Here is a 19,130-nt window from a genome sequence, read left to right on the forward strand (position 1 = left end):
AACCTCTCATTACAAATCACCAGTCACACAGAATTTACCCACTGTGGAGCTATGGCTCTTCTGTCCTCTCGATGGCCTAGTGTCCTCCCCCCCAGTTCAGTATCCTACTCACAGGGAGATTCTAAAAGTAGGGAGTCTGAGGATTAGAAGGCTCAGGGGCTTTCACTGGAGGTGTTCCTCTTTCTAAGGTGCTAAATATGTGCCATGACAGAGCCAGAAGAAAGCAGTCCCACTCCAGGCCCCTCCCACTGTCCCCAAAGGGTTAAACAAGCTGAGCAGATAATGACCGCCTTAAAACGACCCTCTGTAGGAGTCAGATTAATGCATGCTGTCTGTCACCCCCATGTTGGCAGCTAAACATTAATTACCAAAAAGAAAAAGAAGGGGGGAAAAAGAAAGAAAAGAAGAAAGGAACCCTTCATGACAGTTCTTTTCAGACAAGGTGTGGAGTCTGTCTGTGAGGGACAGAAACAGACACAGTCTAGGCCTGCTGTACAGAGGTGGGGTTGGAGGAGGCGGAAGGACCTGGGTACATCAGCCTCAGAGGGGCCAAGTTGGCAAAGCTGGGGGCTGGCAGTTACTTCCTTACTTCTTTTCATGGATTCCAGCCCTCTTCTGCCCAGGTTCATGACAACACTTTGAGACCTGTGCTCAGGGCTTGATTTCTAGTGGGAGTTTTGCAAGTTGAAGCTTGCTCTCTGAGCCTGTTCTCTGCCACCTCTGGTCTTTCCTGCTGGGCAGCAGAGGGTCACTTTGGGGTCCTGATGTGGCTTTGCTCTTCCTCACATTCCTGTGCCACAAAGCACCTTCCTTCTAGTGTGTGTTGTTGAAATCCAGATCATTAGGAACATAGATATGATTTGGACATGTTACTTCTTTTGAATGACAGCGGCTGCTGACAGATTGCCGCCTCATAGTGAATGTCCCTACGTCCCATGTGTATAGGAAGAGCACTGGCTGCACTTGACTAATAAAAAACAAATTTAAAACAAATTAAAGTTTTGAGGGAGATGCTATGGGAGAGCTGAAGGGGAGGAATGGGGCCGTGGATATGATCACATATGCAATTCTCAAAGAGCAAATGAAGAGTATTAAAAGCTGTGGGTATAATCAACTGCATTGTATCCACATATGCAATTCTCAAAGAGCAAATGAGTATTAAAAGCCGTTCTCACTCTCAATCACTGGTCAGCTGGAGGAGCTGGTCCTAGGTGCCTGCTTTGGATGCTGACCAAGCTAAAAGGCCTATGTAATAAATTTCAAGGGACAGACCTGCACTGGAGACCTATCCAAGGAAAACAGTAAGTGTTTCAGACATAGGCTGTGAGCAGTGGACAGAGCAATGTCCCTGAGAGGAATCTGTGAAAGCTGACAGGTGCTCCTAGAATCAGACTCTGTCCCCCGAGGGGACAGGCTTTTCTGCACAGCCAGCTGAGTGAATGCTGTAATTCCTGATACCCTCTTAATTCCGTACTGTCAGCTGCCATGGTAATGTTGGCACTGATGGCCTAAAGTCAGGTGACAACAGAGTGAGTAAGCTGGCTTTTGTATTTCAATCAAGCACTGAGAGCTAGCTGATGTTAGAGGTTCTCCCTGTCCCCAGTTGAGACAAGTAGCAGTGTGTGTTTGTGTCGGTGTGGGTGGGGGGAGTTGTGTTTATTTATGAGTACCCTTGTGTGCAAGCACTGTGTATATGTACACACACACACACACACACACACACGTGTGTGTGTGTGTAGAGGCCAGAGGTCAACCTTGGGTTTTGTTCCTCAGCAGCCGTCCAAGTTGTTTGTTTTTTGAGGCAGGGCGTCTCTTTGGCCTGGAGCTGGATTCATGTGTCTCTGTGTCCCCAGATCGGGATTAGAAGCCTGGGCCACCACACTCTGCCTTTACACTGGTCCTCATGTTTGCAAGGGAAAGGCTTTACCAAGCCAGTGCCCAGCACTGGAGACCTTTCTAGTAATGGACAGACGGGCTCTAGCTACTGGTATCTAGAGGTCAAGGGTGCATAGGTCAGCCCCCCTCCAACAAAACATACTGCAGCCAAATGCCAGTGTGCTTGCTGGGGGAAGGCAGGCTCCACTAGCGGCTGAACTGGGGGTGACTGGTGGAGCAGCTGACCCCCTGGCAGAAACACAGTCCTTCACAACATTTAAGGTGGCACTTCCCACTCCTCTGCCCTTCTGCCTGTGTCCCCCCTCATCTCCTCTAATCTGCCTCTAAGAGCCCAAAAGCAGAATTGTACCCCCTCCCCCGGCACAAATGCAAGTGCTTTCTCCAGCCTCCAAAGGGTGAAGCTCTCTGAAGTGTTTCGCAGTTTGGTTCAGCTCCAATTTCAAAGGCCCAAACAGTAAGTTTCTTCTTTTGCCTTCAACAAAGGAATTTTTTTCCCCTGTAACTCTGATTTCCCTGCCCAGGAGCGGAGGTGAGTGCCAAGCCCAAAGGGCTCCTAGGTTAAATGACTAATATTTAATGAGCTCGTATTAACAACAATTATGCCAACCATGACACCTGAGCTTTCTACCTTGTTCGTAACCTCAGTCTGAACAGCTCTTAGCTGAGAATGTTTATCTTGGGGCATATTTGTTTCCTATTCCAATATGCACCCCACTGTCCTGTACGCAGGGACCTGTGAAAATCCACCACCACCGGAGCAAGCAGCCCTCGGCTAGAGCTTGGTTGGGATTTCTTTGCCTTTGCCTAAGGCAGCTGTGACTTTTCAGAATAGTAGCACTTGGCCACCAACCTCTCCCACCAGACACAAACAAACCACAAACACCCAAGAGATGGGCTATCCAAGGCACTTCGGCCTCCTCATCTGTCCTGTCAGCCTGTCCTGTCAGCTCCCTTCCTTGTTCCTCTGGTCCTCCCGGCCTTCCCCGCCAGCCCCACTCTTAGCAGATACGTTTCCACTCGGCTTACTTGAGAGTCGGCTGGAAAGTTCTGCAGAGAGGCTCGTCATGCCACTGGCACGTCCAGGCGAAATGGGTGTTGCGGGGTGCACGGAAGAGGGGGTGATAGATCCCAGGTACTGGTAAGACTGCTCGTAGGACCACGGTGGGGACGGCTGGATCTGCCTTGCATCTGCAGAGAGACAAGGTGATGGATGGGGTGGGGCCGGGCTTTAAAACGAAGAAATCTTGTAATTATTAACTATTGTTTAAGTAATTCTACATGCATGTGCATAGTGTGTTCATTTGTATCTAATGAACCCACTAGATTCTAAGTGTTGATGCGTCCATTGTATGAAAGCTCCCCTTAAACATACTGAAGTACAGTTCATGTTGGGTTTGGGGAGTTTTTTTATTTGACTAAAAGTAATCTTCCTTCCATACCTGTACATATACATAGTCACACTAATACTGTGGGAAATGGTTTATACTGGACTCTATTAGTACTCAATGACTTTGGGTACCAAATATGACACATTCAGCTTGGCCAATAATTATAATGATCATCACCAGAAACATTTGATCAGCTCAGATGCTCGCTCACGGTGTTCAGGAAGTGCAAAGGATATAAGGGGATTGGAGGAAACTGAAACAAAATATGTCTAGGGTTTGTAAATGTTTACTGCTTAAGCACATACTATCCCCCAAATGACCACAGAAACAAAATCAATGGTGATAGTAAAAGGATAAAAGACTCCCTCCCTCCCCCACTGCACATAGACAGAGAGCAAAGAACTCTGGGAGTGAGCTGTGGTGACCAGGACACAGGCCCACCAGCAAGGCTGCTCTGTCGAACCAGATACCTTAGAGTCTTGAGGTTGGCACTTTTTGTGTGTGTGTGTGTGTGTGTGTGTGTGTTTGGTTTTTATTTTTTTGTTTGTTTTTTTGAGACAAGGTTTCTCTGTGTAACAGCTCTGGCTATCCTGGACTCACTCTGTAGACCAAGTTGGCCTCAAACTCACAGAGTTCCATCTGCCTCTGCCTCCCAAGTGCTGGGATTAAAGGTGTGTGCAACCATCACTCAGCGAGGTGGGCAGTTTTTTTAAAGGGCAGAACTTTCAGAATATATTTTACAGATTGACACCAAGAAGGATCTGGGCAGAGCAGGTGCCGTCTGCTCTGTGTGACGTCAGACAGAGGGAGTTTGTACACTTGACTCCAGGGTTCATCAGATCCTGTGGCTCTTTGCTTTTAGTTTTTGAGATGGTGCCTCACTGTGCAGCCCACTTCAGCTCCCTGTTCCCTCTTTCCCTGCTGCTGGTCCATTTATTTTCTTTGAAAATAAAACACACCTCTGAAGAAGGAGATTAAAGAAGACATCAGAAGATGGAAAGATCGCCCTTGTTCATGGACCGGAAGAATTAACATAGTAAAAATGGCCATCTTACCAAAAGCAATTTACAGATTCAATGCAATCCCTATCAAAATACCTACACAATTTTTAAAGACTTTGAAAGATAAATTCTCAACTTCATATGGAAAAAGAAAAAACCCAGAATGGCTAAAACAATTCTGTACAATAAAAGATTCTCCGGAGCAATCTCCATACTTGATCTCAAGCTGTACTATAGAGCAAGAATAATTAAAACAGCATGGTAGTGGCACAGCAATAGGATGGTTGCTCAATGGAATCGAATCAAAGACCCAGAAATAAATCCACACACATATGGTCACTTGATTTTTGACAAAGAAGCCAAATTTATTCAATGGAAAAAGGATAGCATCTTCAACAAATGGTGCTGGTCTAACTGGATGTCTACATGTAGAAAAATGCAAGTAGACCCATTTTTATCACCATGCACAGAACTCAAGACCAAGTAGATTAAAGATCTCAACATAAAATCAGAGACACTAAATCTGTTAGAAGAAAAAGTAAGGAAGAGCCTGGGAACTAACAGCTCAGGCCTTAACGTCAATAATTAATAAAAGGGACCTTATGAGGCTGAGAAGCTTCTCTAAGGCAGAAGACACTGTCAACAGAACAAAGCGACAGCCTACAGACTGGGAAAAGATTTTCACCAATCCTATATCTGACAAAGGTCTAATATCCAAAATATATAAAGAACTCAAGAAATTAAACACCACCAAACCAAATAACCTGAATGAGAAATGGGACTCAGAACTAAGCAGACAATTCTCAGCAGAGGAATATCAAATGGCTGAGAAACACTTAAAGAAATGCGCAACGTCTTTAGTCATCAGAGAAATGCAAATCAAAATGACCTTGAGATTCCATCTTACACCCATCAGAATGGCCAAGACAAAAACTCAAGTGACAGCACATGCTGGTGAAGATGTGGAGAAAGGGGAACACTCCTTCATTGCTGGTAGGAGTGCAAACTTGTACAACAACTTTGGAAATCAATCTGGAGCTTTCTCAGAATACCGGGAATAGGGCTACCTGAAGATCCAGCTATACCACTCCTTGGAATATACCCAGAAGGTGCTCCACCACACAACAAGGACATATGCTCAACCATGTTCATAGCAGCCTTATTCTTAATAGCCAGAACCTGGAAACAAACTAAATGATCCTCAGTTGAAGAATGGCTAAAGAAACTGGTACATTTACACTATGGAATACCACTCAGCTATTAAAAAAAAAGAAAATCCTGAAATTTGTGGGCAAATGGATGGAACTAGAAATGATCAGATTGAGTGAGTTAACCCAGACTCAGAAAGACTCACATGTTATATCCTCACTTATAATTGGACACTAGCCCAACAGGTATGTCCCCTGAAAGCCTTTACTTACCAGGAGATTGGGATAGATGCAAGAAACTCCTATTGGGACTCTAGGTGTGAGAAGTATGGGAAAATAGGGAAATAGAAGGATCCAGAGGTTCCTAGAAACCTACGAGAAGAACATCATAATGGGCAGATCTGGTTCCAGTGGGGTCTGCTCAAGCTACTGCACCAACCATAGACAATACATGCAGTAAATATTGAACCCCTGCTCAGATCTAACCAAGGGACAGGACATTATCCACAGTTGTGTGGAGAGTGAGGACTGACTCTGACATGAACTCTGATGCCCCCTATTTGACCACTTCCCCTTGGTGGGGAGGCCTGGTAGCACTCAGAGAAAGAATAGGAAGGCTACCAAGATGAGACTTGATAGGCTGTGACTATATAGTGGAGGAGGAGGTCCCCTTCTGTCACAGACCTAGGGGAGGGGAATAGGGTGCAAGAGGGAGGAAGAGAGGAACGGGAGGAGACAAGCAAGGGGATGAAAATTGAGATGTAATCTGAATAAATTAATAAAAAAAAAAAAAAAAAAAAGAAAGTAAGAAAACACAACAACAACACAGAACCTGAACATGTAAGTGCCACAAACCTGGCTGCTCCTGGACAAACATTTTAACTTGGAATTTCCTGGTAAAGAGACCTCTTGATATCCTTCCAAATGGAAGAGGGGTTGAAGAGATGGCACAGAAGGGAGCTGCTGCACATTAGACTTAGCAGACAGTGAGTGCCTCAATGTAGCTGGAGCCTTGGGCATTTACAGCTACCAGTGTTTCTGATGCTGGAGATGTGCAGAAACAGACTGTCCAGCATTTCATGTTACTTTAAGTGCCTTGCTCCAAGTGTGCATGTGGGAATTCCCCTCATGCCGTAAACTCAGATATTCTCTACAAAGCATGCTTATGTTCCTGCTACACACGCTCAGCAAAGGGACATATACTACTTGAATATTTTAATCACTTAAATAGCAAACAAAAGAAATTGTCATAAAGGCCCCCGGGGTGTGACCTGCGGTATTGTAATCCATGGCTTGTTGTGTAGACAGCCTAGCACTCTTAGCCCCATGTCTAAAACCACACGAAGCATAAAGTGTTGTGCCATGATTCATGCCCTGTCATGCTTCACTCTAGTGAAAAAGTTGTGCTAGGCCTTTCTAAACTCATAATTAAGCCGTGCAAACGTTGCATAATATTTCATAGCCTTTTAAAAATATGCTTTGGGAAACTGACCTTTATGACTCAACCTCAAGTCCTGTGCTTAAAAAAAAAAAAAAAAAAAAAAAACAGGTTATACATTTGGCATCATCTTACTTTCCACGGAGGTGTTGGGTGGGGACAGCATCACAAACACTGAAGGCCACCAGCCGGTATTCCCTCCATCACAGGGAACCTGTTTGGGTCCTTTGCCAATGGTGGGCCAGCAGGTGGTGGTGGTGAGCCTCTCCTGGCAATTTGGGTTGTTTTCCCATTTTTTTGTGGTCCAAAACAAAAACCCCAAAAGAGGCATGGCAGTAGAGTGCATCCTGCCTGTGTTTTGTATGAGAGCTCCATCTTCATTTGACAGGAGTGGAGGTGGGGTCATGAGCACAGGAAAGCCAGCTTCGAAATAGGCATATGTATTGTGAGCTGCCTAGCAGGAAGATGAGCTCTAGGCCCATCTGTTTGGTGAGAGGGCCAGTAGCCCTGGAAACCTCCATACTTCTCTCTCTCCAGAGAGAAGACCTCTAAAACCACCCAGTGTAAAAGAGCAGGGTCCCCATTCAAATAAGTCTAACTCAATGTTGCGTTGTTTAAGTTATATGTTGCTGGAGTCAGGGAAGAGTCAGGTAAGGGGTATGAAGCAAGGTGTGGTATTTATAATCCTAACTGTGTGGATTCTGGGAAATACTAGGAGGGATTAAATGGGAATTATCTGGGAAAGGCCACGGGGGGGGGGGTGCGGAGAAAGAGAGGGGGTTGGGGAGAAGAAAGAGAGAGAGGCTGAGACTGTTAGGTATTCCACAAAGCGCAGTTGAGGTAATCTTGAAGGAGTTGCCTCTGGTAAGTCAATCCATCAAAGTTGTTTAAGCACATACTGTGTGCCAGGCATCTGAAATGTGGCCAGTACTAGTGATGACTAAGAGCAGCATGGCCTCTGCCCCAGCTTATCTATGGGATTCTTGGAAGGGCTCCTTCCTCATCCACTTGTCACCACACTGAGAGTTGCTCCATTAATTAATTAATTAATTCATTCATTCATTCATTCATTCATTCACTCAAACATTTGCATGCCTCCAGGCTGGGGAAATCATTCACTGGTTCCTCCATTCATGTTTCCACGAATAGCTTCACTTCACTGGGGTTCCTGTGGCACTGGTGAATGGTTTTATGGTCTCTACCTCCTAAGAGTTAGAGCCATTAGAGGACGTAACGGGTGTATACAGACTGGCGGCTCAATCACATGCCTAAGTTGGTCATGCAAATGGCTGTTTCCAAGGTAGAGGCAAGAACAGCACTGATATTTGTAACTTGTTTATGTTCTACGTCGGAGAGGAGTAGAGTAGGAAAGCATTGGGCATAAGTTAAACAGATGCGGGCGGATTTCGCCTCTATTATAAACTAGCGTCGGGCAAGGGCTCATTCTTCTGACCACCCAGAGCAATCTCCAGAAGCAAGCAAGCAAGCTACAGAAAAGAAAAGGCGTGTCACAACATAAATGCTCGATTAATCTGACTGATTCCCATGATGGCATTGCTAAAGGAAGTGCAGTCCTGCCAGGAGACTTATCTGATGCTTCCTGGTGAGGTGGCACACACTCACACTGGGCGCGACCCAGAGCCACTGCTATGCTTGGGGCCGGATGGCTTGAGGAGAGCTGGGCTCCGAGGACTGCATGGTGACTGAGGAACCTGGGGCTCTGTGATGGAGAAAAGGCTGGAACTCACTGTCTCAGTCAGTTCATGCTTCTGTTTTTAAGAGTCCTGTATTATAAAGTTTCAAGCTGCGCCTTCTGTATGCTGGTTGCTTTTGTTTTGTTTGTTCAGGACAAATGACTGATGAGATTACATGACCATGGCTGTCACAAATAACAGGTAAGTGGGCCTGCTTGCACGGTCCCCAGATGCCCCCTCCATTTGACAAGGGGGAAGGTAGGGAGAGAGTACAAATGACAGGTGTCACTCAGGAAAAGTGTTTTAAGCCAACAGCATCAAAATGTCTTTGGAGTCTATCATGACCTTGTCAAATGGTCCACTTAGAGCGGATTACTTCTTCCACGTTAGTGCCAAAATGTAAAGTGCTGTTGTAGAGTTAGCATTCTTAACCTTAGAACAAGGAAAAAGCTGGACAGAAAATCCACAACCTTCCTGGATCTCCCATGGAATTCCAGCACTAAGCAGGCCTCAGCCCAAAACCTTGGGAGGCAGGCAAGCATGGAAGGCCACACTAAGGTCTATTGCTCATGGGAGCATATCATGAGGGTGCCGTACGTTGCTGGAAGTTGAGTACAGCCTGCTATGAGAATACAAATCTGGAGAGCCATAGTCCTGTCAAGGAGGGGCGTATCTGTGGCTCAGGAACTCCATTGGGTCCTTGTGGCATCTCATCTAAGGGTAGACTGCCAATCACAGAGCTGTAAGGAGTAGACTGAGGCAGAGCTCATGAGAAGCTCTAAGACAAGGGAGGCAGTAACCAGAACAACAGAGGAACTGGATGCCTTTGGCAGCTTTAGCTTTGTAACCAGTGAGCCCAACCCAGGGAGCACAGGAAGGCACACAAAGGTCACACTCTGAATGCATCGTGTTCACCTGTGAATACATTATGAGGGGAAGAAAGGTGTGGCCTAAAAAGACAAAGGAAGCTTTGAAAACAGACAAAGGTGTGACGTGAGTTTTAGAATTACCAAAGAGGGAATTTAAAGTGGAAATTGTAAGACAGTCTCAAAAGAAGGTTTGAAAATGAAAAACACTATAACAGAAACAGGAAATGTCTTTTATGAGTTCATTAGTACACAAGCCATGGCTGAGGAAGTTGGGGAATTTGAAGATGTGTCAATACCAACTTGTCAAACTAAAAGTTAAAGAGAGAAAAAAAAAAGCATCAGAGAACCGTGAGATTGTTTCACAAGGTATTAGCACATGTGCAATCAGAATACTAGACGGAAAAGAAAAAGAGTTCATAAAAGACGACACATCTAAAGCATGCATGGAGCTGGAGAGATCACTGCAGAGAACCCAGCTGAGGAAAAACAACACTTTAAAGTAGCTCCATGGAGGGACACAGAGACAAACAGGGAAGAAAAGCATGCCAGAGCTCCCCTCCCGCACCATGCCAGCACAGAGGGAGCAAAGCAAAATCAAATGCTGACAGAAAATTCACCAACCTAGATTATTTATACCCAGTAAAATTATTCTTCAAATGTGAAGGAAAAATCAATACATTTTCTGATGAAATTGAAGTCAACAATGACCAACAGACATGGTTAAAAGGCCTCAGGCAGTGAGAAAATGACACAGGCCAGAAACTTAGATCTGCAGCAAAAAAAGGAGGTCTTCAGAGAAAAAGCGAGTCAAAGTGAAAGAAAACCTTACTTTCCTTATTCATCACGGATCTGAAAAATAACTGCTGAACGTGATACCAGCCACAGTTTATTGGACAGTTACAGCGTAAAGATCAAGGAAATGACTGGCAGTAATGACAGATAGGACAGACGTGACACCGAGTCAGCAAGATGGCACTTGCCACCAGGTCCTCAGGACCCATGTGGTGGAAGGAGAGAATCACTAAATTCTGTAAGTTGTCCTCTGGCCTTCACACATACACTACAGCACACACACACACACACACACACACACACACACACACACACACACACAATTATAATAAAATAAATTTTAAAAGTAAAAAAAAAAGAAGTAACATATTACAATTAAGGAATAACATTACTTGATTGTGGGCTTAATTTTTTAAACTCTAGAACAATTATTAAAGCAATTTTAAAATAGTTTACTTATTTACTTATTTTACGTTTATGGGCGTTTTACTTGCATGCGTATCTGTGCACCTCATGCTTGCAGTGCCTGTGGAGGGTAGAAGAGGGGTTGGATTTCTCTGGGACTGGGGTGAATGGACAGCCCTTAGGCACCAGTGGGGGCAGGGGCTGCTGGCAATCAAACCCAGCTCCACTGGAAGAGCAGCCAGTGCTTTAATCTCTGACCCACCTCTCCCCCACGAAGCAATTTAAAAAAAAAAGTATACTTGATATCCAAAGAAATAAGCTAAAATGAAATCATATGGAATGTTTAGGTACAGTGAGAGGAGGCAGAAAAGTGGGGAGGAGGCCGAAGAACCCACGTGCAACAGACATAAAAGTTAAAGCTTGGCAGATAGTGATCCAGCCCTATCTACAAACAGGCGTAATGTGAATTGTCTAAATCTGCCACAGAGGTTGTCAGAACAAGCTACAAATAAAACTTAACTACCTGACGCATACAAATGGCTCATTTAAATAAAGACTCGGGTAGGCGAAGCATAAAGGCGTGGAGAGGAACGATGCTCACATCAATCCAAAGGAAGCCCACGTTGCTGTATTAGTTTATACAAAGCTAATTGAAGGTGGAGATTTTGAAGGATAAGAGGAGGGTTACACGGTGATAATACGGCAGACTAATAAACAATCTGTATTCCTTAACCGGTGCCCACTGAACAACAGCTGTCAAGAGGCCCGAGGCAGAACCTAACTGAAATACAAGGAGAAGCAGGCAAACCCATCATTATGGCTAGAGACTTCAGCATCCGCGTTCAGTCACTGGTACATCATGCAAGCAGACAGTACCAACTTGCCCTCAGGAACCGCTGTAGATGGCTCCGCTGGTCTGAAGCCCACACCGTGCACTCACTAAGACGGAGTACATTTGAGACCGGGACATACCACTGATCTCAAAGGCATAATCGTGTAAAAAGCACTTTCTCGGGCCTAAAGGACTTAAAGCAAACAACTCCTTCCCTGCAAAACAAAACAAAACTAAAAACAGTTACAGAAAGATTGTTGGGAAATATTCAAAAATTGGACATTGCCTACATATACCGTAGGAACCAAATAAAAGATGCCAAAAGATATTTAAAGCATTTGTCACTTAATGAAAATAAAGCAAACATCAACATTTAGGGAATAAAGGCAGCATTAGAAGGGAAATTTCCGGTGCTGAAAACACATTTGGAAGGAAAGAGAAAAGATCCATACTAGAGCTTATGAAACGAGAGGAAGAACACTCCAAACCCAAGGCTACGGGAAACAACGATCGCTAAAGCAGGTCAGTGAAATGACTACAGGCAATCAGACAGACAAACTCCACTGCTTGGAAAATCCAAAGCGTTCTGAGCCATCCTTGTGCCCTCTCTGTCCAAGGAAAGGACAGGCAGGGACACCCAGTCTTATTCACATGAGCCTCTGGTGGCCCTGGCACCTGGCCTTAGTTTCCCACAGCGCTAGAGGACCTGGGTCATTTCCTGACACCTGGGTCAGGGTGGCGGGGGTCCATGTTTCAGCTGGAGTCAGAACCCTGTTCCTTGACTACCTGGTGGGCACCTCTGAAACCACAAATCTTTGGTCCATTAACAATAAATGGCCCATCTACTGCAGGACCATCCGCTTTCTTGAGGAAAAATCAAACAAACAAACTGTGAAAATATAAAACCCAAGGGGCCTGTTCTGAGTTTTTCCTTAGGAGACTCCCCCTCTTTCTGCAAGGAAGAAGGCAGAGTCATTCCCAGGGTGCCCTCCCAGTGCACTTCGGTCATGGGTAGCTGGTATAATGCCCTCTTGGACGCCTCAGCACACACAACAGGATGTGAGTCAGGACTCAGAGATGTGAGTCAGTTTCCAGGGTGATGTGTCAGGGCGAGCCCCTGGGGAGGTTCGCATCCTCTCATCTGGGACCCTTGTGAAGAAAGGCCCAGGCTACCTTGTATAGGAAAGAGGTGGTGCCCCCAGATGCTTGGAAGCTACCCCCCTTCGGCCCAAATTGTGCAATGCCAGTTTTGCCAGCCCTGGCGTTGGCACGTGACTCCATCTGAGAGGCTGCTTCCCTGCAGCGTCTAGTGGTTTTGAGCAGTTATTTGCTCTGGCTTCTGAGGTGGACAGTAAATCCACAGGAGTCAGAACCGCAGTCACCCCAGAACACCGCCCCTCCCCCCAACCCCCCTCCATCCCCCAGGTAGCCAGGGTCGGAATAGCATCGCCTAAGCATATCAGTGAAAACCCATGATAACATGAATCAGTTCCCATCAGCTCTGGATCCCGGAAGAAGAGAGGGGTTGTGAAAGAGCCCTGGGATTTGCCAACCATCGTCTCCCACTGGCTGCAGACATTTTGGTTAGTCATGTGTAGCTCAGCTACATCACTGTCCCAGCAGTTAGGCATTTAGCCTGAGCCAGGATAGAGACCTCCCTGGGCATGGTGTTGATTTCAAAGGCCTTCTCAGTCTGAGGGGGACCCATTCTCCCTGACATCCATCGACCCAGGAGGCTTCCTCTCCACCACTTCCACTTCCGGTACCCAAATCCCTCCCTCAGCCCAGGGAGGCTTCCTGACTTTGTGGTCTGAAATGCTTGTCCTAACAGCAGGGCTGCTATCCCTGGTGGCTCACCCCAGAATCCTTTTCCTCTAAAACCTCTGTTTCCTCATCTTTTAAAATGGGGGGCCGGGGTGGGGGTGGGGGGGTGTAACCAGACTCACCTGCCTCACAGGTGTGAGAGTTAATTAATGTTTGTGGTACAGCTTTGAGATCCACAGATGAAAGGCCCTCTATAAATGCAAAGTGCTATCCCTCATTAGAACTGCCAGACAGTTCCCAGGGGAAATAGTTCAGGCCTCGCCACGAGGCCGCTCCCCTCAGCCAGATCAGTCTGAGACACGTCTGGAAAGGGCTCTGTATTTAGGCAGTCCTCCCTGTGCAAGGGTTCAGGAATAAGTCACTGGCTCCCAGAAAAGACGGTGTTTTCATAACACGCCTCATTCTCTGTTGGCACGATCGCTCCTCTGTGGACAGAGAGTGGCCTTCAGTGTCCAGACAGTAGAGGGATTCTGTTGCTGGGGTCACCAAAGGCCCTGTTTGGTCTCTATGATGTCCTTTTCTGCAGACAGCTTATTTCACTGAACTTTGTTAAAGAAAGCCCCTCCCTACTGCCACCCCTAACTCCTCACCTGCAAGGACTGCCCACAACATACTTTCTCCACCTCTGGCCTCCACTTATGCTGCATTGGCCTGGAGGAGCCTATAGTCAGGCTGGATAAAGTCCTGTCATGCTAGGCTATCATGTCTATGAGCCCTTGCTGAATTCTCCTTTCCTCCATTTTTTTTCCTCCTCCGTGCAGTCTCGAAAGGCTGAGGGTAAAGATGCCTTTTTGCCCTCGGCCCCCAGTGGTCTTTCTCCATCATCTTAGTCCTCTTTAATCCTTCCTTGAATAGGGAGAACTTTGTTGTCAAGGGTCAGGAGTCCCAGGTAGCTTTGCAGCTTGGGGCTCAGCCCTTGGTACGGAAAAGTTGCTGACATCTCATGTGGGAAGCTGTGAGCAGGAGAACCTCGTGCCTCTGGGTGTCCCACAGAGTAGAATGTTCTGGGAATGGCTTAGTGACAGTAGCACACACTGCAGACTGCACCTACGTGACTCAGATCAGGGGATGCTGGACGTGGTGGTGGGGGAGTGCTGTGGAAGGCTGCTGGTTCTGTTGGTCTCTGCTCTGTGCTGCTGCTGGGTCTCCAGGCCATCCCAGAGATGCACCAAGGGTCTTCTACTGAAATCTAGATGTAGCGAGAGCTGTCCCATGGGCAGATCACACTAAGTGAACGGCTAGGACCTTATGAGGGTCCTCATAATGCCTTGGAGTGATCAGAGGCACCAAGAAAGGAGTGACCATCCTCTTTGGAACTGCAGAGGGTGGCGAGGTGGATCCACTACCCATACAACGGCAGGACTAGAGAACCTGAGGCTCCGGGGTCCAGGCCCAGAACGAAGTCCAGCCTATGCCAGACTCTGTCATGCCATTTGGCAGCCATGTTTCCTCCGGGAAATCATGACTTCCGTGTAGCCCCTGGATCTCTGTGCTGAGGGCTGGCGCTGACCTCTACTGGGAAAGCAGAGGGAACCTTCACCCCATAACCTGACCCTTCATGTTCTCTCTGCATGTACTCCTAGCTGCAGCAGTAACTGTTCCACCACTGTGTTAGTTTTGTTAAATGTTAGTGCTGCTTGGAAATTTCTAAGGTGGATTGAAGGCCAGCACTCAGGCACTGCCACCTGTGTTCCTATGGCCAGAGTCCTGGCGCATTCTTGTCGGATCTTAAGTAGAGATCATGGCTTTATATTGCAGAATCTGAAGAGATATTCATATTGGTGGGGGGACAGAAGAGAAGATTCAAGACGGTGTCCTCTAAAATGCTCCCCAAAACAAAACAGAGGGTGCTCAATTGTGCTCTAGCTTGTGAAGGCCCCAAGCACTTCCAGGACTGAGAACCTCAGCTGTCCCCTACCCATGCACCAGCAGTCGTTGGGCAACAAGAGAGCAAGGGCATGGCTTTCGAGCCTGAGAGATTGTGAGGGAGATACCAGTTGGCCTGTTACTGTTGAGGCAAGTGGCTTACTCCCTGGGGACACTCCCCTCATGTGTGATGAGGAGTCATTGCATCAGCTTGTGAGGTGACAGGAAGGGCAGAATGGGACCTCGGCCTGGTCATTTTCAATTCGGTTATTGGTACAAAGAGGCAAGACAGTGTCCCCTTACTACCCTTTTAGAGACTGGTAGCTGTGTCCAGAGTACGGACTGCTTGGCTGTTGCCCAGCAGATTTCTTATTCACACTGATGGTGCTCCACATCGCAGAGGCCCCCCAAGGCTGCCAGTGCTCCACATCGCAGAGGCCCCCCCCCCAAGGCTGCCAGTGCTCCACATCGCAGAGCCCCCCCCCCCCAGAGCTGCTGGTGCTACACATAACAGACACCCCTCCCAGGGCTGCCAGTGCTCCACATCGCAGAGCCCCCCCCCCCCACCCCAGAGCTGCTGGTGCTACACATAACAGACACCCCTCCCAGGGCTGCCAGTGCTCCACATCGCAGAGGCCCCCCCCCCCAAGGCTGCTGGTGCTCCACATAACAGACAACCCCCCCAGGGCTACCAGGAACGAGACCTGTCTCAGCCAGCCAGACTTCCAGGGTGCAAACTGTGGTTTCCACAACCATGTGTGTGTGGTTCCGGTGGCTAAGTGCCAGTGTTGAAACACAGGGCAAGTGCCTCCTCCCACTGAGCATCAGAGCTCCTGAGGGAGACCATAAACCACAGTGCATAGTGAGCACAGGCGCATGGCAGGGTGGCATAGTCCCTGCCAGGACGCAGGGTCTGAAAGCTGGATTGGAAGTCAAGGATTCATTGTTCTTTGTCTCCTGAGGTGTGAGTCATGTCAAAGGGTTGTTCTTTCTTTAAGAGCCTTCATTCCACACTCACAACTCACAGATGCACATCCTGAGACAGGGGCATAGAAAAATTCCCCCAAAGACGAAGTGCCTAGCATCCCTTTGTAAGTTCTTGCAGGAGAAATCCAGTCAGTGTCCTCTCCCACGTTCTTCTCGTGCCCCCTGCTAGGGTGGGGTGGGGTCTCTGACCTGCTCCCTCCTGCTCTCTCCTGCCTGAACCCTGGCCACTGTCGTTTTTTTCCTTTCCATCCCAGACTTGGCTTCTTCGAACCAATTCCCTGAAGCAAGCCTGGAGGGTTCGGGGTGGGGTGGGGCGGGGCATTGCTTTCCCTCCTTTACCCATCTTTTAGCCAGGCATGCACAGGTCTCTCCCTGCATCAAGAGAATCTGATAAATAACTCCAGGGTCTGCCTGATGAGAAGGACCAGCCTGTTATGACCCCTGCCTGCCCTTGTCCAGCACATCCGTCCTTTCACAGGAACCACCCTGTCTGCCTGCATGGGCGGACATGGAACACTATGCTTCCATTGGTCTTCTGTGGCCTCTCCACTGTGCTAGAGAAAGTGGTGGCTCTGAGAAGTATATAGTCTCCTTATATAAGGGAAGGTCTTGCTCACTTATCTTTCCGGCCCTCCTGCTGGATGTGTGGCGAGGATCCCAGAGCCGACCTCCGTTCTTGACCTGTGATGCCCCAGCCTATGGATCTGCCAACTCCAGTTCATTTTCCACAGACATGTCTCTTGGAGGAGCAGTGCTTATCACATACCACGAAGCTAGCCTCCTCCTCCACACCAGTGACTGTTCTCAGAAACAGCTCTGTGTCTCAGAGATTGCTAAATTACTCAGATCCTAGAACAGGGTTGGGAAGCCGGACCTGAGACCCTCCCCTCCCCTGGGACTGCACATTTCTACTTAAGCTTTGGGTTGTTGATGGTTACTGAGTGTCTTCGCTTCAATACACTTCACTCAGCCACCGAAGCACCAGACAGTTCTTGCTTCTCAGTCTCCATCTGTAGTTCCCCTCTTATCTTTGTGGGGGGGACCACAGGAGGGGGACTGGTTTTGGCTCTTCTGCACACCCCGAGAAATTGACCTTGATGTGAACTAATTGGGATTGCAATAGATTAATAACGCAGGTTGGCGAGGTGGAGTCTGCTGTACAGAGGAGACCTTTGAAGATAAGAGCCAAGTGCGCTTTCATAGACAAATCCCTGGTGCTCTGAACAAAGGACATAAACTAATAAAGGCCGACTCATCTGGGGACAATCTTCACTCGCAGAGGAATTCCACCCTGTGCTCTGATTCAGGAAGGCAAACAGAAATCTGCCAGAATTCTTTTAAACTCTAACACAGATCTCAATTAAAAAAAAAAAAAAAAAAAAAAAAAGACACATCCCCATACAGAGTAAAAGCTCTTGGTAATAATCAGACCTCTGATGATCTAAAGATTCACAGATTCATTTATTGACTTAGGGAAAGTAAATGGCATTTCAAATACAACCTTCATACTTGAATAGATGAGGTCACCCTGAGAAAGATGATACTGAACTGAGCCTAGCAGTGGGAAACCTCCCTCTAGAGAGCCCCTTTGATTTACAAGGTCAAGGCGGCCTCTCACACAGAAGCGATAGGTTCTTAGTGACTTGGACTCAGATGGAAGAAAAGCAGTGCGCAGGTTGAGATAGCGAGCAGTACCGAAACAGTTGCTTACGCAAAGAGAGTGGCCAGAGGAGGAAGGAGGGGCCAGAGACCCTGACTCAGCAGCGACCTGCAGACCCCCACTCAGGGTGCACATTGACCTATTTATGGACTAAAGTCTTAGGACTTTGCCAGGCTGGTCTAAAATGGTAGGGAACTCTCCTCTGGAGGAGTTTAGCATGTCAGGAAACAGGCTTGTCTTGAATAGAGTCAGGAGAGCAAGTGACATTTAGTGGGTAGAGAGGGTCTCAAACAGAATAGTTCAGCTCCCAAAGTCAAGGGTAACTAAACTGTCAAGGGATGTGTGACCCCAGGAAAGGTCACACTGATACAGCAGTTTGGCCAACTTCAATGACAAAGCAGAACATGTGACTTCTAGAGCCTGCTCTGATTGCGAGAGATTTAAGTTAGGACCGTGGCCTGAGTGGAACACACAAGAGCTGAGAGCTGAGACGGGTGAGGTAGGGGCAGTTGGTGTTTGGAGCAACAGCTTTTGGACAGTCTCAGGGCTGACACCCACACTTGGCACTAGCTGAGTCCAGCCCTGGGGAAGCCACAGGTGTAAGTGACCATAGAGATTGCTCCTGAGCTGACCCCTGGCTTTGCCACCTTGGAAGGGACAGGCCAGCACTTGCCTCTCCTGGCTTCCTGGGCACGGGTCACATGTGACTAGTTAATGATGCAGATTGCTGTCAACAGTTCTGAGGTCTCATTCCAAAGACTCACGGGATGGTGGGAGCAGCCCCAGAGACTCCCTGTGCCAGCCCAACTCAGAGAAAGCTAACGTCCAGGGTGGTGGGACCCTGCCTGTCCCCACAGAAGGCTAGTGGGGGGATAGGCAGACCTTGCTACTTCTATAAGACTGCAAGAAGCTGCCCCTCTTCCTACCTAGTGCCCATATACTGGCAAAACGGGAAGGCTTAAACTTGAAAAACTATACAAGTAACTGCCAAATGTGCTGGTGGGAGGGTAGTTCTTCTTTACAGATCTGGGGGTTCTTCAGAGCTTTTAGGGTTCCCTCAGATTTCCCTTTCACATTTGTATCTCTTTTTGTACCCACACCCGATCTCAGATAAAAGTTAGTGTCTTTTGCTACCCTAATTCACACAGGGAAGAGCCAGGCTTTCTAAAACGGGGAGACAGCAACCGGGGGAGTCACATTGTCACCTCTTGCCTTTCCTCTAATGGCTTCAAGCTGGCAAGCACTGCACTGCGCTGACTTGAAACCCTTTTATGGAAAGTGCCACACTCTTTCTGTTCACATCACTTAAAATAATGAGTTAGCTGCACTT

The 19,130-nt window shown here is 47.5% G+C and overlaps 1 protein-coding gene across 2 annotated transcripts in view; it reads right to left on the minus strand.

Moving 5' to 3' along the window:
• Positions 1-19,130, minus strand: part of Runx1 (RUNX family transcription factor 1) — a 224,831-nt gene that overhangs the window by 4,125 nt on the left and 201,576 nt on the right. For both annotated transcript variants that reach the window (XM_051150272.1, XM_051150273.1), the window contains one exon: positions 2,923-3,084. In XM_051150272.1, coding sequence (XP_051006229.1) covers positions 2,923-3,084 — 162 coding nt within the window. The remainder of the gene's footprint in view (positions 1-2,922; positions 3,085-19,130) is intronic.

Source organism: Acomys russatus, chromosome 8 (genome assembly GCF_903995435.1).
Source record: "Acomys russatus chromosome 8, mAcoRus1.1, whole genome shotgun sequence".
Lineage (NCBI taxonomy): Eukaryota > Metazoa > Chordata > Mammalia > Rodentia > Muridae > Acomys > Acomys russatus.